Below are 26,050 nucleotides of genomic sequence, written 5' to 3'. Positions count from 1 at the left end.
CATTATTTGTCATCAAGGATCCCAAACTGAGGAGCTTTCACGACGAAGGCAAACTGCATGGCTCTCGAGAATTAACCGGAAAAATTTCGTTACGAATAAAGTGAATATCAATACAAGAGTTTGTCAGAAACATTTCATTTCAATATTTACGTTAATAAACACTAAGTTATATTTTAAAACCTAAAAGAGTTTACCGATTTGCTTATATTAATTTATTTAGGTATAGTGCATTTATAAACGAATAACTAATGTAATTTCAGGCTTTAGCTAGTGCAAACTTATAAACATTACACGTTAAAACTAAAAGCAGAGGCTTATTATATGCTAGTTTCAACTAGAAAATAAAGGTACTGAACAATTTGAATTAAAAAATTTCCACAGCTGTTTTTAATCAGACTTTTACTTTCAGACAAAAATTCTTAGTTAAGAAATACGTAAAAACACGAGTTTAAACAAAGAAAACATATCTTTCCAAGCAATATTACTTAGCTGTTATTCATTACTTTTACATTTATATCAGGAGAAACCCAGCTACTTGTTAAATAGTTATGGGCCTCTAAAGATTTATAAGCTTTCATTTGTGACAGGGTGTAGAAATTTGTTGTCAAAACCAAATAGTTTATAATGTCACCAAATTCTACTTTCGGCCACAACTCATGATCTACGACGAAGTCTGATAAACTGGCTTCGTATGGATCGCCTTGAAATAACGAAATTTTCTCTTCGTACAGAGCTGCATCTCGTCCTGTTAGACCGCTAGAATAGCCCACAAGAAAAGAATCTTTTTTAACTTAATCCATGATAATAGAACTGCAGTATTTTTGTACGTTTAAACTAAAAAAAAGACGTCGAATAACAGACCACGTGCAAGCTAAGCGAGCGAAAACTACCACAAAAATGGCGAATGGGCGGAGCAAACGTGTGTTTTATCACGTGACATGCGACCTTGAAACCTCTCTATAGGAAAGCGGTGCTCAATGTCCGACGTACACGTTTTCGCGTTTAAAACTTCGGCCTCAACCTTGCTAATACCTTTGGGTTTTACACTTCTAGAATAGGAAATACATTAAGCAGTATTTCCTGCATCACTACAGTCTTTGTATAGCATGAATGTCTTGTGCAAATAAAAGCTTGCAGTGCCAGAGTGGTTCATTTTGAGACTAATTTTTTTTTTTACGGGAATCTTTTTTTGCATGTTTTAAAATGGCAGCATGCCAGATTTGGTTGCATTTGGACTGTTAAATATATCTGTAGACAGTGTCGAACAGCGGATACTTTAATAATCATCACTTGGTGTATGTAAAAAGACTATAAAGTTAAATATAGTACTTCATACACAACCATATTGAAAAAAAAGAATTTTTAACTGTCGCCTTAAATTATTTTTATTCAAAAAGATAAAGAAACTTTGTAAACTAAGTACATTAATAGTGTCTGTTTGTGTATTATACTTACATCTTTAATACAAACAGGCATTTTATTATTAAATAAAATATTTAAATTAAAAAAAAAACTAAATAACTTATCTGGATTTTGTATGTTTATTTAAAAATAAGTCATAAAATCAGTTAATGGTTGGTTTTATTCAGTTTTGCCACTGTTATGGGAAAATTTTTTTAATATAATTATATTATATGAACATTAATATTATTGTCATTGTATGCTCTTTTCATTTTTTTAATTTTTATATTGTATTTTGTTCTAAATACCTGATCAAGGCTAGATTTATATCATATTGACAATAATAATGATACCAAATAAATAGCTTTCTTTATAAAAGGTTACAATAAAGATGTAAGTCTTTGTTTATATTTCAAATCTATGTAATTTTGTCGTCATTGATCCAATTTACTAAAAAAAAGTTTATATTTTAGATGTGCTACTAAATGTCGGGAAATGACATTTAGCAGAGATGGAAAATTCCTCGCCTGGAATGATGGAAGAGTGTAAGAATTTTCATTAATTTTATTTATTTATAATGAATATTGTAAGACTATATTTTAACTGTGTTAATGTGAGCCTAGGTATACAAAATGGCGGCGCTTCCGGTCGCCATCTTGTTTGCACACGCAAATGTGCAAACAAGATGGCAACTGTCGACAATAACCTAAACGCGCCTATATTAAACTTTTTTAAAACTAAAACATTTTTAAAACATAAATTTGCTACTTACTTTTTCCCTGCTTTTGGTTACTTTTCCTACTCTTGGACCAGAAACAAAAAATAAAAGTGTCATCATACTACCTAGATTCAGTCGATGCATGGACGAAGTGAATTACGAGAATTCTATACATTAGTGGTTCGAACAAATTTGCCTGTATTGTACATAAATTTTACTCCTCTTAAGAACTACAGTCTTATGATTCACATCTCTCACCTTTTCATCCACGATAGGCAGCGTCTCCATAGAGGGTGGCACCTTGCGATCCACGGCCACCTAGCCTTCCATGTGTCGTTCATGTTGTCTATCGAGGTCGGAAATCACTATTACATATCCTTGGTTATGACAAATTTAACATGTTTAACACACATTTACACACTTTAAATGCACATTTGAACCTCACACAAACTTTTTACAAAATTTTTACTTCTCTTACACAAAGTTAACACACCTTCAATACACTTTTATGACATTTAATGCACATTAAACACATTAAGGACACGTTTAACATGTTAATTATCATTGACAAACTTTCTTCCTCGATAACTTTAGACTTCAAGTTGTACTACAATTTGTACAAAGACTACAATTTGTACAAAGTTTAAAAAAACACAGACACTTTTAAAAAATTAACAATGTGCTTAATCCGTCTACATCATAACCAAAATTCGAAATGCACATTATTCCTCGTGTTTCCCGAACGGAATTTTTTGATGGATATTTGCATACGAAGGCATCATTACTATCAGCGCCATCTACATTTCTTTTGTAAAGACACTTGCCATCGAGATTACCAGAAGCACCGCCATTTTGTATACCTAAGCTCACATTAACCTTTAATTGTAATTTTGGAATTTGTTACGGTTTTGATAGATCATCAATTTTTATGAGAAAATAAAATGTAATACAGTAGAACTCCTCTAGTTTGCCCTCGGCTAGTTCGTCGCTCCAGTTAATTCAACCGTGGTCGAAGTCGAGAAACTTGTCCCGACTCGTCGGTGACTCACTGCCCGTCGCGTTCTTCTGTGTTCGTTACAGTGTACAGGTAGTATGTAGTAAATACATACAGTATTGCTCTTTTTCATTAATAATAACAGCTTTTGTGTGATTCATTGCAATGTTTTTACTGTAGGGAACAATACAGTCATTCTTGAGTTGGAAGATTGTTTATTTTACTTTTTCTGATAATCCGATCTTTTTTGCATTCCGACCGTATCCCCAGTCCCAAAGGTGACGGATTAGAGGGGTTCTACTGTATACACACTAACACCAAAAATCCAACGGCAAAAAACAGGCAAACGAACATTTTCAACCGTCTTAAATGATCGTCATCGGGTTTTAACTTAGTAAATTTGACTCAAGATCATAATTAGAACACAATTTTTAAAATAAAAGGAATGTTAATTCTATTGGACACAACAGTATGCATAACATGATGTAGACATATTAGTTTAAACAAATTGTTGTGCATGCTGTTATGGGGATGGAAGAGCTTCCAATTAATGCACTTTAAAATTTACTTTTAATTCATTTTATTTTAAGTTTGAAATATTTGAAATTGTAGAGCTTTCGGTAAGCTCTTAACTGATTAAAGTCTGAATATTTTAAAATATTTAGACCGAAAGAATACATAATTATTTTAGTTGAATTTGTATAGATGATGATTTATGGAAAAACTTTCTTTAAAATTACAGTAGACCCCCCCTATAACATGGTAGATACGTTCCGTGCTATATGAATCCGTGTTGTATGAGTCACATGAGCTACTCACAACCCGGCACGTGTGCAGTTAGGGGCTACGGCTATTTCAAAGGTTTTCTTCCATAAAATTAACCAATTCTAGACTAATTTGACTCAACATTTCCAAATCAGTATAAGTTTTTGGGAATAATCCATATAAACTATGCTATAAACAAAAAATTGTAGGATTACTTATTGAGTGTGCACCGTTTGACGACGCCATTGCTTAAGCTTGTTTTCGTCGCGGAGCGGCTCATTGAACGGTGGGCGTGTGTTTTCAGATAAGTTATTTTTCTGTGAAAAATTCACTGAATTTTGGGGGAGACATCATTAATAAAAATATAATTTTTATGGCCATTGAATAATAAATGTTTTCTAGTAGGTACAGTGCTCGTTTAAACTCAACGGTTCGTACAATATCCACTACTGGTCCAGATTCGACTAATCCTGTGGCAACACGGGTCGGCAATGATATTTTACCGTGTTATACAAGTCTCTTTTAGTGTGTTATATGAACATGATCGCAATTTTTTTGCCGTGTTATATAAACCCGTGTTATAGGGGGGGTCTACTGTATTTTACTTGTAAATCGATTAAAATTCTTTACTAATTAAATAGAAAAGAAGTATTTAAAATAACAAAACAAGAAAAAAATGTTCATGATTTTAATAATAATAAACCAATAATTTAAAAATTCAATATGGATTGTCACGCTATTTGTCAATTAGGTTCTCCATCTTGATAAATAGTGCAACTTTTTTTGAAAAATAAACCCGAGCAACTATTTTGTTGCTAACGTATGCCTGTTGCTCAAAAGATCGGATATTTTCTTTAACGTGAAATATTACTTACATTCCATCTAGATTTGAAGTTTAAAAATATAAATTGTGTCATAGTTTACCTGAAGTATGCTACAGTACTTCTCGTTGCAGAAGAATAGAATCCAGTGTAAAAATCAAGTTGTGATTAGTGATGGGACGATTAATCGGAATTGGGAATCAGAAAAATCGGACATTTTCAAGGAATCGAGAAAATCTTGTAAGGATTTCCGATTCTTAAAAACGATTCTTCCATATTTTATAAGAAAATTAATTTTTGTTTCAGTCGAAAATTAAAAATTTTCTAAATTACGATATTAACAATTAAATTTCCAATAAGTATGCAATGGCCCATACACGGGATGAAGACCGTCGTGGTGTTTTCTTTCGTGTAGTCAGAGTGACCATAGATTGCACTCAGTCAGTTCTAACTGCCCCCGTTTTAGGGAAGATATGGCGACTTTATGGTTGCCATTTGGCCGGCTTGACCGGCAATCTGTATTCTGTATATCTATATAAATATTAAAAGCAAAATGTTCCATCACCGCCACACACAAATAACATAAATTTTAAAATTAATTTGATTTACAATTGAAAATTTCAAAACAACTTTTAAATGGTTTTTAAAAATATTGTTTTAATTTTCGATTGATTTGATTTTATTTTTAGTTTTGGTATCGGGTAAAGGCCAGAGTCGTCATTATTACTTTCTATAATTTTTATTTATTTAATTTTGCCTGCATTTTTTGAATCAAAATTATATTTTAATTGAAAAATGTTATTTTAAAATTGTTTTTAATATTTAGTATATTTACTTATAATGATAAAAACTGAATTTCTCATTATAATTATAAAAGTTTTTGTGGTAATTCACAGACGATTCTGTAATATGTTAAATTTTCAAATGCGATCCGCATGTTTCTGAGTAAAAATACTTATTCACGCTAAGTTTAATGCCGTTTTTAGTTTTAAAATTTGACTTTAAAAAATTTGTTATCTTGTAACGACGATATTCGTTCGGCTTGCTGCGTCGTTTGCCAAACTTCATTTGGTATTAAATACGTTGGAGTTAAATTATTTACAAGACATCTCCATTGCAAAAATCGTGGAAAAAGTGCATCTTCTCATTTACTTTCCCCTCCCCCGGTCATGACAATGGCCAATGAAGCAGTTTCTAAAGATGGTGACCCTGCCTGATGCAATGGGATAGTTTGTTGAATAAAAAGAAATTACAGCTAATTTCTTTGGGAATAGTGTTGAAATAATAACTTTTATCTGAAATAAAATTACAAATTCATTTTGTAGTACACAATAAAAGCATGCGTATCCACGTATAAATGGAGAATTTTCAGGTTTCTTTCAAAAGATCAATTCTGGATTTCCAAATCGTTTTCCATTCTTAAGCTTGATGTTTATTAATTAATTAATGTATTGTGCTCACAATGTAAATTGTTAATTTTCTAAATTAAAATAAACTTTAGAAAGTATTCAAAAGAATTGGAATCAAGAGAAATTTTATCGTCCCATCACTAGTTGTAATGTTACATATGTTTAAGCCTGCATGCTCTAATTTTCAGGAAATCCATTGGATTAAATTGAATTTATAATTATCTTTGTTTTCAATTACATAAAGAAGTGTGTGTGTGTGTGTGTGTGTGTGTAAGTAACTCTTTCTGCCTTGCGGTCACTAGGAGGGCCTTTTTAGCAAGTCCATTATGGTTGGCCAGGCCAACTGGATGGTGAGGGGCAGGGCCCAACATATGTGAATGGACTGTCACTCAAGAAATTACTTGAGATTTTTCAACCCTGTCTAGATCTGATCTGGGTCTCCAGAGTAGTAAGTTGCTACCTTAACCACTAGGCCATATGGCTGTCTACATACACATATTAAAACCTTTTTATATCTATTAAACCGTAACTAAAGCCTCAGCCTAGATGAATCGGTCACAAATTTTAAATTTCTGGATTTTTAGGTCATATTTACACTCGATGTCTCAATAAACCTAAATGTCAACTCAGCAGAACAGAAGCAAAGCTCTTCAAACATTTTTGGCCTACACCAAAGGCCTTCTACAGGAAATCCATCAGAAAAATGGAAGGAGCATTTCAGATTTGTTCATATGGAATTCAATGTTTGAATGGGATTACATCACCCAAATTAAAAGTGCCCATTGGATGCATGTTGCATGTTGGCCCTTGTATCACTTGTTGATACAAGTTAAATCAAAATAGAAAAAAGACCATCTTAGAGTTCACAGGGTGGAAAGAGTTTAAAATAACATTTTGACATTTTTATTTTTTGTTATTTTATTAAAACAAAATAATAACTATTTAATTAGCAAACCCATTTTTAGTTGTATAAACAGTTATTCTTCATTCCAATTTTTGTAGTGAATGACATTTGCAAAGGTCATACTTGCTAATAATGCCTAAACGAAAGTTAAAAGTTGATAGTTTTATATTAATATTAACTTATATTTTTAATTAAAAAAATTTTTTGTAGTGTATATATTGCATCAATTCCATCCTGTAACGTAAAGTTTACCGTTAATAAACCCAGGACGTCTTGTATTCATTTTTCGCCACAAGGAAATTTTATAGCATTATGGGAATCATATACAGGTAAGAAAATGGTCATTTTAAATTGTAACATTATTTAAAAATTTTGCTATAAGGATTAATAGAAAAAACCAAACACATTTTTTATACTATCTTCAAACCCAATGTTAGAACCAAGCCAACCACTACCGTCTGCTATCGGGATAATTAACAGCTATAATATTAATAAATTACCAAACAATTTGATACTAGAGGGAGGCATTAGGCATCATTTCTTAATAATTTTAATTAAATAATTTAGATTTACTGGAAGAAAAGAATTGGCCCGGAGCGGGACTCGAACCTGCAACTCCCACTTACCGTGTGGATGTGTTGCCAATTACTCTACCTGGACCTTCGGTTTGATCTCATCTTCTATTATATATAACATTACACTATAACCATTGTTGGTTACTACAGTGCTGGCTGGGGACGCATCAAATGCCCTCGTACTGTAAACTCCCTCATAAGGCATTCAACCGCCATCGTATACCCCGCGAGGCATATATATAAACAAACAACTCTACTAAAACCCAATACATTATAATAGCAAAGCAGTGGTTGGCTTTGGTATTACAATGTTAGTTAAAAACTAATTGTCTTAAAATGTTTACAGGTACTCCTCACTTTACGACCTATCTGCTTACCGACCAATCAAGTTTCGACCTGCAATTCGGGGAATCCCCTTTCTTAGCTTGAGTGTCGATCAGTGGCAAATGGTGACATGCGCACTAAGCGTACTATAATTGTCTTACAGTACTATAATAGGCTAATAGCATACTATAATAGTCTTTTTATGAATAAATTTGAAGTTTGTTGCATAATTTGCATAATTTTACAACGATCCTATATTCCTGGTGCAAGCTCCTCACTTATCGACCAATTTGCTTAACGACATAGTTGTCGGAACGGAACTCGGTCATAAAGTGAGGAGTACCTGTATTATCCTAATCTAATCCATCGATCATTTGGCATTAATTTTCACTTATAACAGCAGAAATATAGTATTTTACTCCTTAAACAGTTAATATTAATTAAATTTAATCGTGGATAAATTTGCTTGGTCGAATAAACTAAGCAAATGTCGAATGTTATCCTTAATTGATTTCCTTTCGGTTTAAGTCAAGAGAATACCAAAATACAAATTTTTTAAAAATTTTCATATTATTTACATAAATTTTTTTTTATAATTTAAAATATTTAGGATATAGAAATGATTTTTCGAAAAAACTAATTAAACAAATGTTTTCAAGCGTCAAAAGAACTGCCGCATGGAAACCCGAATCTTGATATTTGGACCGTTAAAGAAGAAAAATTATTACATTCATTTATTCAAAAAAAGCAATCAAATTGGTAAGTATTTTAAAGTTTAAATATGTAATATTTGTGAATTTTCAGTACTTTGAATCATAGATGTATACCAAGATTCACAGTTTTAGTTACTCATAAAGAAGATGAATGAGGAAATGCTATGAGTGCACTAAAATTTGTGATAAAATATTAATTTTTTTTGCTATAATCTGTTGTTTTTTGACAAGTTGCAACTTTCCCAGAAGTTGTATTTTATATTTTTTGAATAATGTATCATTTTACAAGATTTTGTATGATCTAATTTTAAGGTATTTAAGAGTGAAATGTGTGGTGTTAGTTTACAAATCATTGTACAATAATTGTGTATGGTGTTGAATTTTAAACAATTAAAATGTTTGCAAATCTTTAATATACATATGTACCATACAGAGTGTCTGAACTAGAAATATCTAAAAATTCACACACACATTTCAGCATCTATAATGTTTATTAAAATGATTTTTTGTATTTCAAGTTGTTAAGAAGGTTAGTGAAGTTAAATGTGAGCACCTTTTGATAGGTCTTTTGTAGTTTGACAGATGTCAAAATGATATTCGAGATTTTGTCTAGTTTAAAGCAATGATGATAGAGCAACTGATACAATGATATACTGTTTCAAATCATCCAGATCACTAGCTTTTTCTAGTGCACACAATCTTTAATAAAGCTCCTTGCAAAAAAGTCCAAAGAAGTTACATCCAGATATCATATCTCATCACTATGGAGTTTTTTACTTTGAGAAAATTAATGTCTTTATTTTTGATTGATACACATTAGCTTACGTGCTCTCCTTGATGTAAATTATGTGGCGATTATGCATTTGTTTTTCCGTTAATTGCCACGTTAGTTCACTGAAGAATGAATTTGGATGCGAGGATTAACATTCTGTTTCCTTTGTGACACCACTGTGACACACAAACTGATTTAAATTTAACTAACCATAAAATGTACTGCACTTCTGATAAATCTACATCTTGACTGAAGCAAAGCTGTTTGTCATTTTTGCATGCGTTAAACTACTGGTGATGTGTGCACACTACTGACATTAACAAATTTTGGAGTGATTTTCCTATTGGCTGTGCTTTATTTTGGAAAAATAGCATTATAAGAAAACATTACTTATGGATACTTCTAGCCCAGACATCCTGTATTTATATACACAGTATAATTGCATAATATTGAGCTTAAAATATTAAATTATTTTAGGAAACCTCAGTGGTCAGATAACGAAGAACTTTGTGCTAGAAATGTAAGCAACGAAATTCATTTTTTTGAAGACAATAAATTTGGTATGGAGAAGTCAAATCGATTTTTTTTTATTGTTATGTTATTTATAATTTATTATAACATTGAAATTTTCTCAGTTTTAAATACAATATTAAAAATGTATTTTTTAAAAAATTTTTTTTAGATAAAATAACTAAGAAAATGTTTGCTCAGAAAGTTTCTTCATTTACTTTATCACCTGGATCTGCACCTTATCACGTAGCATCATATACACCAGGAGTTAAAGTAAGAAATTTTTTATTTGAACATTTATTATAGTGAGGACATGAGTTTTTCTATTCCTTCTTGGAAGTATTCCCATCCAACATACGCTAGCCGTTCTTATGTTGCATTTGTGAAACCTTCATCTTCATCGGACTCAAGTCGGCAGTTTGAAAGGTCCTTTTTCGTGGGGCCGAACACATTGAAATCATGAGGCGCAAAATCTACACTGTGAGGAGTACAGTCCGTTTGAATTTTTCTAGTAGAGCCTTTGTGATTCCTGCTGAACGAGGTGTGGGATTGTCATGCAAAAGCTTTCTCACCATAAACTTCTCTCAACTAGTATTGAATTTTAATGGGGTTACACCTTTTTTGCCAACAAGAAACAAATTTCCAATTTGGATGATACATCCAAATGATGCACCATCTTTCATGAAAACAGATTAACCTCTGCAGCCACACCAACAAATCTGCTATGCCTTGTAGCTGGAAGTACTACCAGTGTTGCCACCAGATTTCATCTAAATATTGTTTATCATCAATAAGTTAAATAGAGAATAACTTAAAAATTTTTCTCAGTTGTTGCTTGCCAAACATTACCAGGGTTAGATTAGGTTCCCCCATTCTTAATGAAAGAATTAAATATTTTAATTGCTTACTTTTTTAAATACAGTCAAACCTCGGTTTCGAACGCCTTGCTTTTTGAACAATTTGGGTTATGAACAAAATTTTGAAGCCTAAATTTGCCCTAGTCGCCAAACGAGCTACTTGGCAGAACCGGCCACTTATGGTCAACGACCTAGGTGGCCGGTTCTGCCTAGGTCGTCAGTTCTGTTGACAACCTAGGCTTCCTATGCTTCCTGTGTTAAAGAAAGTCAACAACCCAACCAATTAATGACAGGACTATTGGTTTAGAAGTTAGTGGCGTCAGGATCACCTCACATCACAATATGAATTGTCGATGACGTTTCTATTTAAGTTACATTTCAATGTGCATGTGGGAAAGATACTATTTCCTTTTTTGGCATGCAAGGCAGTCAAATCAAACTCCAAATTAATTAATAAAAACTGTATTAATAGACAATCACATAATATAAATGGAATTCAAGAATTTGTGTTTAAATATACTTAAGTTAAATTAAATGACAAAAATTTATTATTATCATATTGTATATTATTATGTTAATATTTAATAATATGAGGTATGAGGTAGTCAGTTAATTAAAAGTAATAATAGTAAAATAATAATTAAAACTGGCTTATACACCAAAATTGAAAATAAAAATAAATTTAAATCAAATCAATTGAAACATAATATTTCGGAAAGTGTGGATAAAGTACTTGATTTGGTTATATTTCATGCAGGCAAAGTTGAGTCTCTATTTATAGCACTTCTTTGTAAAGTGTTAGTCTTGATTTGCAATAACAGGACATCAGGACATTTTGCTTTTATTATACACACACACACACACACACACACAAGATATAGATATAAAATAATAATATATTTCCTTTTATAGGAATTTTATGCAAGAAATACAGCATAAGCAAAGGTAAAAAAACAAATGGTTTTGTTTTGGGGATCCAGATTGGATTAAAGCATTTTACATTATTTCTTATATGAAAATTTGTTTTGGTTTTGAAAAACTTTTAGGAACAAATTAAGTTCGAAACCTGAGGTTTGGCTGTGATCAAACCTAGGGTTTCGAACCTGATTGGTTGCACTTCAGAGTTCCTTCTAGACGTACCTATAACTTATGTATTTTATGTCTGTTTTTTTCACTTAAATATATATCATAGATCATCCTTTTATTATACAGCTCATAGTTTGATTAATATAGTACTGTACATGCACTTCGCTTTGATCATTTGCTATGTAAAAATTTTTGTAAAATTATGCTTTATAATTCGTAAACATTGTTTTAAATTTTGATATATTATTTATGTTTGGGATATTATGTTGGTTTAGGGGAGGAAATCATTTGTCTTTGGACTTTTCCTATTTGTGATATAATAAATAAATTAATTAAATAAAAGATTTAGTATTAATTCAAACTTTTGAAATCATTTTAGCATTTTGTTTTTTATAGGGACAGCCGTCGTTTGTGACGTTGCATCGATATCCCAATTTTGAAGGCAACAGTTCCGTAATTGCTAGGAAAAGTTTCTATAAATCAGATTTCGTAGATTATTATTGGAACAATTCAGGTATTATATTTAATATAATAATCTATGAATTTGCTTATTCATTTTAATATTTTAATTTTTATTAGAAACCAAACAGAACATGAGTATTGTCTATGTTGTTAATTATAATTCCAAATTAATTATTTTGCTGATGTTTCTAGGTAATGTATTTTTGTGATGATGTGCTTATGGTTAGTAACTGTTTAATATTTGCAATTGTAGTAGTTTTAATAATGGACATTGCAAACAGGTTGTCAATAATGTGTGTTATACATGCTTTAACATGCATAATTATTGGATAGAATAGTAAATACCCTGACTCAACTTTTATGCCTTTGTGTCCTTAACTTATGTATTTATGCTTAAATTGTCAACTAGGACTTAATTTATTACTAGGACAATTTAAGCATAAATAAGTAAATACCCTGGTTTGAATGTATTTTTTGAGTGTAGTACTCGGTACGTTATAATGAAATTCTGCTCTGTATATTTAGAAATGTTGGACTAAAATGTTATTCATTATAGTAAAACATAAGTAAAAACATTTAAAATACATTTTAATTACCCATTTGTTAATTGTAAATGGTTATACAATTGTTTAGTGATTGCCCTGGGGAACATAAATTTATGTGGAATTTTGTTTTACACAGTAACTGCTGACACACCCATAAAACAAGTCTGCACTGTAGTATGAAATCTTAAATTATGAAAAATAAAGTATCAATAGAAAGAAACATACATCAACTGAAACCCGATATCCAAAGCAAACACACCAACAACTGCCATAAATGATTGGGCTAAATTTAGCCCGATCATTTACGGCAGTTGTTGGTGTGTTTGGTTATCAATAGAAAGATAAATTTGAGTTTTAAATTTAGTAAATTGCTTTAAAAATATCAGCTGTTGTTGGGTCAGTTGAAAATGTGTATATATTTTTAAAGTATAGTTTGAATTTTTAAAGATTGGCATTTAGAACATGTCATCTGTGTGTTGTTTTTTCTATTTTTGAAAACTATATTATATAATTTTCTTTAATAAAATTAAAAAAAGAAAGAAAACATTATCAAAAAGAAAATAGACGATTAATGTAAAAAAAGAAAACTAGTACTAAAATGGTTATTTTGACTGTAAAATACGTTGAATCCATTATATATTAATAGTTGTTTAAAACAGATCATCAAATAAAGTACATAAGAAAAATTAATTTTATGCCTGTCATTTGTATTACTTGAAATGTTTTAAAAATATATTAATTTCAAAATGCTTTATAGGTGATAGCATAGTAGTAATGGCAAGTACAGATGTGGATAAATCGGGAGCTTCTTACTATGGAGAACAAGCTTTGTATTTTATGTCAACGAATGGTGATTCATCTATGATTAAATTATGTAAGAATTGTTTCATTTAAGCATTTGGCACATTTCATAGCAAAATGGTTTTAATACAGCTGGATAAGCAAGCCACTGACATGAACTGTCATTGGCTTGCTTATCCCCAGCTATATTAAAGCTACTTTACTAGGCAATGAACCTATTATTGCAAATCTGATTATATAATACTGTAGTGATATTTTAGTTATAGTTCTGCCTTTTAGTTGCCGACAAAAGTATGTGGACCTCATTAAAACTTTAACATGTTATTAGATAGCGTTAAATTAGTAGTGTCTTGCCCCCATATGTCATACTTTTCCTGTTAGCAATAGAGTCATGCCAGTCATCTAACTTATTTTGGGGGAAAATTTTTGCATTGAAATAATGCAAAAATTTTAAATACAAACTTACATAAAAATTTGTATATAGTTAATTGGCCACTAAGCTTTCCATATCTGGTCTCGGCTTTCATCTATCTAACTCCATTCTTGAGATTAAGTAAGGACAGACAGATGGGCAGCAGTGAGAATTTATTCGTCTGCAATTTTTTCAAATTGCAGCCCAATAAACCTGTGTAGTTTACAATTTTTTAATGTAAAAATTACACTGATTTAAAAAAGTTTACTCATAGAAACACAAACCTGTAATGTAGTGATTATCATTTAGAAATGCTGCCACCAAGATACAGAATCTTCACTGAAAAATTTCACAAGACACATTCATAAACAATGAATTTCTTAGCTATGATAATTTTGAAAATGTTTGAGAAGTGTGTTTTTTTCCTTTGCTCAATAAAAGTTTGTACCAAGGATAATCCTTGGTACAAACTTTTATTGAGCATTGTATCATTGAAAACTGTGATGACACATGTTGTGACTTTCCCTTGTAAGATAATAAAAATGTGAACTTTGGTAAAACAGTGTTTCAAGTGAATGAGGTTTCATGAGTTATCATAGGATATACTTATATATAAATTGTACTGTTACATTACATGCCATATTCTATCTATAAAGTCCATTTACACATCATTACAGTTCTCCAGACAATGTTGTATGGAAGTGGAATTTATATATTTAATGCAATTAATATTTTTCTGTGCCTTTTAATAAATTATACCTGAAATTAAGTTATTTTCTAGTGAAAGATGGACCTATATATTCAATAGAATGGAGTCCATTAAGTAATGAATTTTGTGTCGTGTATGGATGTATCCTTTAAGTTTAAATATAAATATATATTTATTTTTATAATTAAGAAGTTTTTCATATCAATTAATCAAAATTTGTTTTTAGTTTTTTGGAATTTATTCATATGGTACAAAAAAGACATGCATTGATGTTATGTCATTTTTAGATGAAATATTTCTTAAGTATTTGAATATTATGAAATAATGCTAAAAATTTCAAAGTCTTTGTTTAAAATTGGAATAATACCGTATTTTACGGACTATAAGACACACTTTTTTCTTCGAAAAATTGCTTCCAAAATTCAGGTGCGTCTTATAGTCCGTAGCGTCTTATAGGTATTTTTTTTTTTTTTTAAATTGCTTAAAAATTAAGGTGCGTCTTATAGTCCGTAAAATACGGTAATTCTTTAGGAATGACTGTTAAGCTTCACTTACGTTGTCATATGACCCACTATGAACAAACTAAATGAAATATTGTCTGCGCCATACTGCGTAATACAAACTAAATTAGGATGTGATTAGTTAGAGATTTTAAACACCAGTTTTTAGAAGTTGATTGGTCAAATGAATAGGTGTTTGGCAAAAGTTGAGATATTCTCAACTCTTAATGAACTGACCAAATGTAAATACATAAAGAAAATGAAATATTTGTAGCATTACTGAGAAATATGTTAAATGAGTTTAACATTGACATCCATTATTTCTTTTTTGATGATGTATGGAATATGCTTTCAGGTATATATAATTGTCTTCATTTCCCTTAAAAATATAGCTAAAAGTATGCAAAATTAGGCATGATATAACTCTCGATTTCAAGTAGACAGAAATATAACATATAGTGAGTTTATGGGAATCACGTCCAGACCAAAATGAAATGTGACTTAGTGAGAAATTCAACTTATCAGAATTTGAATTATTTGGAGTCAACTGTATACATAATTTGTAATTATAACAGTGCAAACTGGTACTAAAATCGCAACAAAACTTCTATGTGTCTTCATCTAATGTTGAGATTAGATGAATTTAACCTTTTAAAATGGTGGAAAATGTTTGTTAATTAAACATTTATGAAAGTTTTAAGGTGTATAGAATTTTTGTTATATGTAATTTGTATTCAGTACTAATTAATTAGATTTTAAAAAATTAACTTTTAGATGCTATTCCTTAACAGAATGTTAGCTATGCCAGCAAAAGCTACAATATTCAATAAGAAATGTGAACCGGTTTATGATTTCGGTACTGGACCTAGAAATGCCGTTTATTATAATCCACACGGACATAATATCCTTTTTTTTTGTCTAATTATGTATAATAAATAAAATCAAACATTATTGAAAATAGTTTTAAGAATAATTAACTTTCTAAAGTGAAGCTTATGCTATGGGTTACAACTTTCCACAAATTTTTCACGAGTGATCCATTCTGAATATATTGAGATATCGAGCTCCTTTTGGCATCACCCAGTCCATCTTTATTGTGGGCAGGCCCATAATGGTGCCTCAAATCCATGACTGGATAGAGAAAAGACCCTCTTAGTACCCATAGAGTGGAGAGAGTAAAAATGAAGGAAAAAAAGTCTTCGGCAGTGATATATAAAAGAATATGTAATAATTTTGTGTGTGATTAGTATTGCAAATTTATATGATCAATGTTAAATAGTTTAAATTGATTTTACAATTATCATCAATTAAAACAAATTACAGTAGTGTGTCGTTTATCCGAACCCCGGTTATCCGAACGCTTTCCAGTCGGACTGTGTCGTGCTGAATCAAACTTTTTTAATACTAGATTTACTTCTAAAGTATAATTTTTATGTTTTTATATTTTTCAATATATTTATTTTGTTTGTACAAAATAAAGAAATAATTTTTAACGATACAATAGCCTCGATTATTATTATAAAAATTTTCGTTAGGCTTAAAATCAATGAAAATTTAACACGAAGCGACGCGACGAAGAAAAATTTGAACATCAGTCAGGTTAAAATATTTTTTCGTACATAATCGGTTATCCGAACAAATCACTTATCTGAACAATCCCAGTCCCCAATTGATTCAGATAAACGACTCTCTACTGTAGTTAAAAAAATGAAAGCATTAATTGAAAATCTATAAAAGCTAAAATTTCTAAAATTATCCTTTTTTTTAAATTAATATTATATTTCATTAATAAAACTATTAAAAACTAGTAAATAACCAGGATGATCATTACATTTAAAAAATTTTCACAAGAAATTAATTGAAGAATAATTTAAAATCTACAGTGAATTTATTAATATATTAATTTTTAATTTAAATAATTTTCTGTACTTAGAAAAATGCTTATAAGTTATTTTCTTTAATGTTAATGTTTACTGCTAATTCTTGCTGGTTTTGGCAATTTGAGAGGAAATGTGGAAGTTTGGAGTCGAGCCGGTCAGAAAATTGTCACAATAAGCGCAAGTGATACTACTTTTTTGTCCTGGTGCCCTGATGGTGAGCACATATTGACTGGAACGGTAGCTCCTCGAATAAGAATCGGAAATGGGTATAAAACTTTATCGTTTCAAATTGCTTATTTTAATGTTATTTTTATACAAACAAGAGACAAGTCACTCCAAAATTTATTAGACGATCACCATTTACACTGATGTTCCAGAACAATTTTATTAAACAGTGCTAATTCTCAGTGGATAAAAGGAGCCGAGATCTCGACGGGATAAGGATGACCTAAAGATGTCGTAAGATTACCATACCAATTTTAAAGATTTTTTAACTTTATTGGTATTTCTGTGTTTTTTAAAGGAACTTCTTAAAGAGTAGGCAGTTGAGTAGCCTAAAAAGGAAGGTCCGGCTGTCTATAAAATTGTTCTGGAACATCAGTGTAAATGGTGATCGTCTAATAAATTTTGGAGCGACTTGTCTCTTGTTTGTAAAAAATATATTTATCCATCCGACGAAAATTAAACGTTATTTTTATAATCAATTTTTATTAATTTTCTCATCAAAAACTTGTACAATTTTATAAAATTATTAAAATTAAACATTATGCACTTTATCATTGTAATTTTTGCTAAAATCTATAATTTGTTTTATTTTTGTTGCTTTGATAAATACAGGGCCTTCCAAAATGAATGCTGCCATTTTAAGTTAGTGTAATTATGTTAATATCTGATAAGTATGCAAAATGTGCCAATTGATAGAGTAACTGTTCTGCATCCAAATGTCTCTGTGAGGACCCAAACGGGGGTCGACTGGGAGGTCCAAATGTAGTACATCAATTGAGAAATTAAAAATCTCCTTTTCAGACGTGACTAGGAGGAATTTAATGTCTCGATTGAACAATGGAAGTTTTTTTAAAACTATTTAAACAATAGAAAAGGTCAAAGTTGAGAAAAACGCGGCTGGAGAGGAGTCGTATTCAGTTGCGACATTGACCTTTCTCACATCCTCCATCGGGTTTCGAATTGTCACCAGGTGACAATGAGAGACCAATGGGGAGATGACTTTGGAGGAAAAGCTAATAAAACTGAGCGTTTCAAAGAATTCTGAGTTCTTGGTTTCTGATTGTTGGTCCACGCCATCAGGATTTGCCACCGAGAGAACCAACAGCAACAAACTAGTTGACGCCCGAACTTACCGTTGTTCCTAGAGACATCGTGTTTCTACTAGATTCATCCTTCTCCTGAACCTGCGATTTGAAACTGTGCTGCATGCCCCGGGGCCATCCACCGAAATGTACGTCGTTGAGGGATTGAGAGAACTTCCTAACAAACATTGAATCGTCAACCAAAAGAAGAAAAGAGAACCTTTTATTTGCTCCCAGAGTTGGGTTTTGTCCAATCTTTGAAGAAAGTTGTAAGAAACTTCTATTTTTATTAAACGGTTTTAAGATGGAAAACCTGTCTCAGTGAGTCTTTCGACTCCCACACAACGGTATTGATCGCTTGATTGTCGTGACATCTTTCCACCCAGTCAGCTAATGTCACATCTCATCGTCTACTACTTCTAGGAAGCACTGTAAACAAAAATGGTGACTTTGCAACACCGAAAGTATTTTGTGTTCTGCAGTTTGCAAAGTCGGAATTGCTCATCACTGTGCAATGTAAGTAATCAGCAGGAGCTTTAGAATTGTTGCTGCTGTGGGAGAAGTAACAACAGATATGACATATCAAGTGTATGAAGAATTTGAGTGTCAGTTGATGATTGCCATGTGATAGAGGTGCACGCATTGAGAAATCGTAATGGGTAAATGCAAATCTTTGATAGTTTAGTTACAGCATTCTTGGATAATAAGTAAAATAATTATAATAATTTAAAATCGTAGCATTCTTTTTGGAAGACTCAATTTAAATATTTGTAAAAGTCTTTAAGTAAAGCTTGCACTACTAAATGAAATGACTGCCCAAAGTTAGATATCAATAATATATGTTAATTTATGTAGTCCAGTTAATTAAATGCAATACTATATTTAAAATGAGACGCCAAAGCAACTTAGCAAATGAGGGCACTGTATTAATAAACTTACTCATATTTGCAGAGTTTGTGAAGACATTTTATTTTGCTTATTATTACTGATTAAAATCATAATTCTTTTAATAATTAAAAATATTTGTAGGTATAAAATATGGCACTATACTGGAAGTTTATTACATGAATTAATGTGTGATATTGGTTCTGAAATGTGGGATTTATGTTGGCAACCATTTCCTCCCGGTACTTTCCCAAAGAAAACACTCACTCTACAACCCGTTCATGGCATACAATCGTCACAGCCTGAAGGTTAGTAATTTTACATATCTTACAAAATATCATAATAAATTTTTTTTAATAATGATTTTAATTCATGCAGAAATTTTATTGTTATTAATATGGATTTATAGCTTCAAAACAAGTGTATCGACCTCCAGCTGCCAGGGGACAACCTTCCACTATTAAGTTGCGTGAAGATTATGAACCTCCCTCGGATTTAAAGCCCAAAATTAATATTCCAATTGAAGGTAATAATTAAAGTTATCAAGTTTATTATTTATTTTTAGTTTGTATTGATGATTGATTGAAAAACATTATCTTATAATTAAATACTTTCACATTCCACAAATCCATCTTCTTAGAATAAATCATGTAAAACTTTATTTTAAACTACTTACATTTCATAAGAAACCTTTAAGACATTTGAGTTTTCATATTTTACAATACATTTATTCTTTAGAATAATTTAAATTATTGATATTAAACTTTTAAATATACAGTATATATAAGGCATTGATTAATCTTTGTTCTTTTATCTATTTTTATACTATATAACCATGGTGGCCAAACTTCAGCTTGCAAAGTTCATGCAGCTCTTTTAGACTCTTATTGAAGTTCCTGTATAGTTACACAATATTACATACATGTAAGTAGCATGTCTCAAGTTTATGCAAAAGAATTTTATAGCTATACTAATAAATGTATCACTATACAGGAGCTGCAATAAGGAGCTAGAAGAGTCACAGTGTGGTGACTGTGGCTATGTATCAAATTGTTTAAAGTATTATATCATCTCTATATTTATTTAATATCAGAGATATAATATTTAATATCATATTAATTTGTAGAGAAGAAAAGAAAATTCTGTCTGTAATGAAATTATATATATATGTATATAATTTCATTACAGACAGAATATATAGGGCCTGGATTCAATTGTAGTCTCCAAAGATGCCTGAATTGCTTCAACCATCTAGTCAACATAGATTTTTTTTTTGTTTTAATTATTATCATACTAACATAATTAATTTTAAATGCTATATTGAATTATGACTATTTGAAAATGCTATATTGTATTATTAATATCTTTAGGTTTATCAAAATCTGCTCTAAAAAACAAGAAAAAGAAGCAAGCTAAAAAAGCAAAGAAAGAACAAGAAAAGGTATAAGCACTCACTTTTTTAAATAAATGTACCCTATGTGAAATCTTTACTATAAACATATCCATTGTGAATGGCAAAGAATATTAATATATAGACTGTGGAGAAGTTCAGAGTGAAATAACATTGTAATCATTTTATAAAATATATGTAAGAGAAACATCAAATATTTTGGTAGGGTTAAACTGGAATAAATACTTCATTAAAATTTTTGTAAAATATTCTGTTTAGGGAGAAACTGTTGACGATGATGAAAAAGAAGAAAAAGTAGCCGACAGCATAATTCATCCTTCCATTGAAAATGTATTTAGTGAGGATCCAGAAAAAAATAAAAAGATCAAGAATCTTTCAAAGGTTTTTTTTATCAAATCTTATTAAGATAACATTTAAAATTATACAATAATGCTGTCAAGAATAAATAAATATAGTATGGTCTTGTTTTATATGGGAGTTGCACGTCAGGAGGTATTGTGTAAAACAAAATTCTGCTTAAATTTATGGTCAATCATACTTGCATGCAGTTAACCATCGACGGCATATATCCAGCAGAAAATTGCTAGAACAGAGTATAATAAGTATTAAAAAAAATTCAGAAAAAATTTTAATGTGGATAATATTTATTGGGGTGAATACTAGAGTCAATTGTTTGGTTCTTATTTACTTGTAGAGTTATGTAAATTTCTATCTGAACTTAGTTCAGATAGAAATTTTCTAGTAGAAGCAGAATTATTTATTATTGCAATGTTTCTGTTATTTTGTACAAATTTCATAACTTTGACAAACAGTATTAATAACAAATGGGCAATTATTTGTAACATTGTCACAATATATATGCTTTTCACCTCAAATTAGTACTGTGATATCTTGCCCCTGTACATCATACTTTTCATTTAACAATAGCGTCATACGGGTCATCTATTAACTTCTTTCGAGGGAAAGTTTTGAATTGAAATAACATGAGTTCCAGTTTACGTCAGAAGTTCATATATAGTTAATTGGGGCCTCCAACCCCTAAGGTTTCCATATCTGGTCTCATCTTTCATTTATCTTACTCTGTTCTTGAGATTAAGGAAAGACAGAGACAGATGGACAACAGTGAGAATTTATAGGTCTACAATTTTTTCAAATTACAGCTCAATATCCTTTATGTAATTGATTTAATTATTATAATAAATTAGTTTTCAGGTAGTAGGCTTTAGTTATACATTTTTATTATAAAAATTGTCATGTAATTTATTATATTAGTAGTTGTAATTAATTTTGAAGAATGGAAAAGAAACAACTTATATTAGAATTTGTAACTGGTGTATACTAGACAGAGGGTGGTCCAGTAAATGTTCAGATTGATTTTATTGCTTTACAAATACATATACAGTAGAAAGAAATTGAAGACACTATTTTCCAGTATAATTCCTTGCCACTTCCAGGAAGTTTTAATTGGTTTATTAGCTTTTGTATTCCACCAGCATATAATTCATTTGGTTGATCCATTGAAGCACTGCAACAATCACCTTATCATCATCTGCAAACTTTCTCTATTAAGATATTTCTTTAGGGGACCAACAGATGATTGATGTTTGTTGCTGACAAGTCTGGACTGCAGAAAGGATGAGACAATACTTTCCAGTCCATTTGAGAAAAACTTGCATTTTATGTGACTGCATTATTTCACAACAAGACATCTTTTCTTATACATGGTAAATGAATGTCCACAGAACTTTTAGTGATATCAGTAGAGAATGCACTTTATTTATCATTACTCAGTTATCATTCAAAATCATCTCTTCAATATTAGTGATGACATTTATAGGTTGGTCTGGCCAGAGATTATTTTCAATGTCTTCGTGGCCACTGCAGAAGCTACTCTACCATTCAAATGCAGGCTACAGTGGTATTTCCAAACAATACCAAAAGACTGATGAATTTTCATGCTGCTGGAACTTTCCTTGATGAGAAACTTATTACAATTCACTATTCTTGACCAGCTGTTAACAATTTGGATGCCATTTTCAATAACAAAGTGAGAAATTACTATAGGAAGTATAAACTTCTTATAGTACAAGGTGTCATACAGTTTGAGCAATGTTGTTGCATTTATTTGAAATAAAATTATTCCAAATATTTACTGGTCAAGCCATGTGTATTATTGATTACAGTATCCATACATTTCAAGATGAAGTTGGCTGAGTAGCTATGCAATTAGATATTAGTGTTCTGTAATAAAGGATTTTGTGTCAAAGTTGATTTGAATTGTTATAATTCTTTACAGATTGTGTAGATATCATTAGGACACTTTGAAATTTTGTTCATACAAGCATACCTTTAGCTTACAGTTTCACCCTTTTTAAGTTACAAGTTACACTTACAATTTTTGTGTATATTACATTACATGATAGTCAGCAAACTTACAAAGGTATTACTTATGCATAAGTATGTACCAAGTTTATAAAAAAGAAAATTGTATAAATATATGGGAGCTGCGACTCTTCTAGTGTGCTGTTTATTACATTAAATACGGTACTTACATTTGAAGATTAAACATGACCAGGCTATATTTATTGTTGTAAAATTGTTAGTTTGTACATAGAAAAGTTGTAATGATTATTTAATTTTTATTTAAATAATTTATAAATATTTCAAATATAAAATTTATTTTTTGTAGAAATTAGATCAAATTTCTAAGTTAAAAGAACAGCAGAGACTTGGAAAACCACTCGAATTAAATCAGGTTAGTTTGAAATAGATATTACCATTATTATTTAAATATATTTTATATTTTTTTTTTGCAAAATTATTAAATTTTTAAATTAGCCATATTATTCTGTAATTACAGTTACTCAATTGTTTTATATATAGTAATTGTTTATAATAATAATCACGCCAATACATTATTGTTATTTTGAAAAACTGATCTCAAAATCATGTTTAAAAAATGAAATTTGATAGAAAAAGATATTTATAACTGAAGATTTTGATTCATCCTTTTGCAAAACTATTTATCAGAATATTGTAGAATGAATAGTCATGGGAGGTTATGTAATTCCTCTATGACCACTTGTTCTCCAACTACTTGCTTTTTACAACTGTGAGATAAGCAGAGGGTCAGGGGTTAATCCTCGCTGACCACTTACACTGCACGGGTTGGCAAAACCCGATCTCTTTGTCGTTGGATGGCTAGGAGGGCAAAAAGTGAGTGGGGAGGTGCGTCGGTAAGTCGACAGGCATCTTGGATTGACAGGAGACAGGTTAACAAATAAAACATTTATTGAATAACTAGAATAAACTACAAAGGTGATTATTACAAACTATTCTACGATAAACTATGAGATTAAATGCGGTTAACATACGCTTGAACGCACTATATGCAACGGCTATGCATTAAGCCTAATGTTGCTGCGGGGAGAGAGAGAGTTTACAAAGGTCCTAACAAGATACCTCTTGGTGTGAGATTGGATGATATAGTCGCCAATGCTATGGCTGGAGTGTGGTGGTCGCCGATGATATGGAAGAGTCGCTGAAGGTCTTCTCCAATGGGATTCCATTCCTGGGCATGGAGATGGACACAAGTATAGAAACAACTTCCCATGCAAGCACGCTAAGTTTCCAGTGGCACAAGCTTTTATAGTGTTAGTGTGGGAAGCGGTCGATTGTTGACGATGACTTGCAAATTCTTGACGGCTAAGTGTCAACTTTCCCACCTAACTGTTGATAGTTACTGGAGACCTCTGCTCCATTTCTCTGTGAGGAGTTTTCTTCTATTGGTAATTGTTTGCAATATTTTCATACAAAAAAATGAAAGGTTTCTTTTGTTTACCCAAATTTTTCCGCTAAAATCCGCGGTCTCACACAACTCTCATACTTTGACTGCTTGCTTTATATGACAAATTTTCTATTCCAGTTTTATGGAATTCCAGGTTTTTGCATTACTGTCCTTCTGTAGTCTAATGTATATAGTTCAAAACTTATTTCTGGAAATAAAATCATCAATGACGCAGAACTATAGGAAACTGGAGTTTGATTTATAATGGTTGACTGACCATTTTCTAGAAACTGATTACATCATAAAAGCAAGGGTATAAGGTTGTATTTTCAAATGATGATGAAATGTTTCAACTTTAAAGACAGCCTTGAACAGACTACATTTGTAGGAGGTGAAAGCTTACCCAGGTTATTGACCTGTTGCATATAATTACATTTCTAATGGGTAAGCTTTCCCCCCTCTGAATTTTTTATCATTGACATCAAGAATCAATATTTGCTATCTAAATTATGAAATGGTGATATCAAGTATCTCCTTAATATTATATACCGTATTTTACGGACTATAAGACGCACTTTTTTCTTTGAAAAATTGTCTCCAAAATTCAGGTGTGTCTTATAGTCCGTAGCGTCTTATAGGTATTTCTATTTTAAAAATTGTTTAAAAATTAAGGTGCATCTTATAGTCCATAGCGTCTTATAGTCCGTAAAATACGGTAATAGTTTATATAAATATTTAAAATTCTTTTTATTTGTTTTTTGTTTCTAATCTATTGAATATTTGGCTAGATTTACCTATGGTTTACAAAATGGCGGCTTGTCTCGGATTCCAGCAAACAGAAGAAAGGAAACGGGACACATGTTCTAACCTAATCTAACAAATTAATAAATTACTATAATTTTTACTAACCAAATTATTAGAATAGGTTAGGTTAGGTTAGAACGTGCGTCCCCACTGTTTCCTTTTTTCTGTTTGCTGGAAACAGAGACCAGTTGCCATTTTGTATACCATAGGTAAATCTAACTGAATATTTTTATCAATTAAAACATTATACAAAAAATATTTTCTTTATTTTAAGAATAAATTAAAAATTAATAAAGCGGAATCAATTAGTAGAGTGGTTGTGAATAATTTTATGTATTTAGTACACTCTTATTAATATTTTAAAATTTTATTTTAGTTGGAGAAAATAAAGAAGGAAAATGAATTATTGGAAGAATTAAAGTTACTTCAACTTTGATTTTGAAAAATATTGTAAAGAAAAAACAAATTGTTTTATGATAAAGTTTTATTGAAATAAAATAATTTAGTTTGAAAGAGTTTTATTATTTTATTATTGTACTGGAATGTATCTTTTGCCGTAAGTCTAAAAATTATATTAAGTTATTTGCAGCATTATCTCAGAGATTAAACTAGCTGGGATGATAGACATTGGCCTTCCACTATTGGGACCAGATTTGAGTTCAGTTCCCCAAGGAACTTCAGGAATTTTTTTTGTGGCT

The 26,050-nt window shown here is 30.7% G+C and overlaps 1 protein-coding gene across 1 annotated transcript; it reads left to right on the top strand.

The window, feature by feature from the left end:
- The first annotated feature begins 1,878 nt into the window (after window positions 1–1,878).
- LOC136977154 (eukaryotic translation initiation factor 2A-like) lies at window positions 1,879–25,865 on the top strand. The gene is made up of 16 exons (XM_067272592.1): window positions 1,879–1,946; window positions 7,223–7,341; window positions 8,571–8,670; window positions 9,874–9,956; window positions 10,079–10,179; window positions 12,246–12,363; window positions 13,614–13,730; window positions 14,851–14,919; window positions 16,078–16,179; window positions 17,253–17,424; window positions 19,495–19,658; window positions 19,760–19,876; window positions 20,721–20,791; window positions 21,020–21,142; window positions 23,451–23,516; window positions 25,729–25,865. The coding sequence occupies exons 1-16, from the start codon at window positions 1,897–1,899 to the stop codon at window positions 25,786–25,788; spliced, it is 1,632 nt and encodes a 543-aa protein (XP_067128693.1). The 5' UTR covers window positions 1,879–1,896; the 3' UTR covers window positions 25,789–25,865.
- Window positions 25,866–26,050: the final 185 nt, after the last annotated feature.

This window comes from Centruroides vittatus, unplaced genomic scaffold (genome assembly GCF_030686945.1).
Source record: "Centruroides vittatus isolate TY-2023 unplaced genomic scaffold, ASM3068694v2 contig_1112, whole genome shotgun sequence".
In the NCBI taxonomy this organism is placed as follows: domain Eukaryota; kingdom Metazoa; phylum Arthropoda; class Arachnida; order Scorpiones; family Buthidae; genus Centruroides; species Centruroides vittatus.
Note: the sequence above shows the minus strand (reverse complement) of the source record. Positions and strands in the feature narration are given on the sequence as shown.

Excerpts from the sequence above, each read along its gene's own strand:
- LOC136977154 (XM_067272592.1), top strand. The coding sequence starts at position 1,897 with ATGACATTTAGCAGAGATGGAAAATTCCTCGCCTGGAATGATGGAAGA. Across the intron at positions 17,425-19,494 it reads CGAATAAGAATCGGAAATGG|GTATAAAATATGGCACTATA; the intron begins GTATAAAACTTT and ends AAATATTTGTAG. Across the intron at positions 21,143-23,450 it reads AGATCAAGAATCTTTCAAAG|AAATTAGATCAAATTTCTAA; the intron begins GTTTTTTTTATC and ends TATTTTTTGTAG.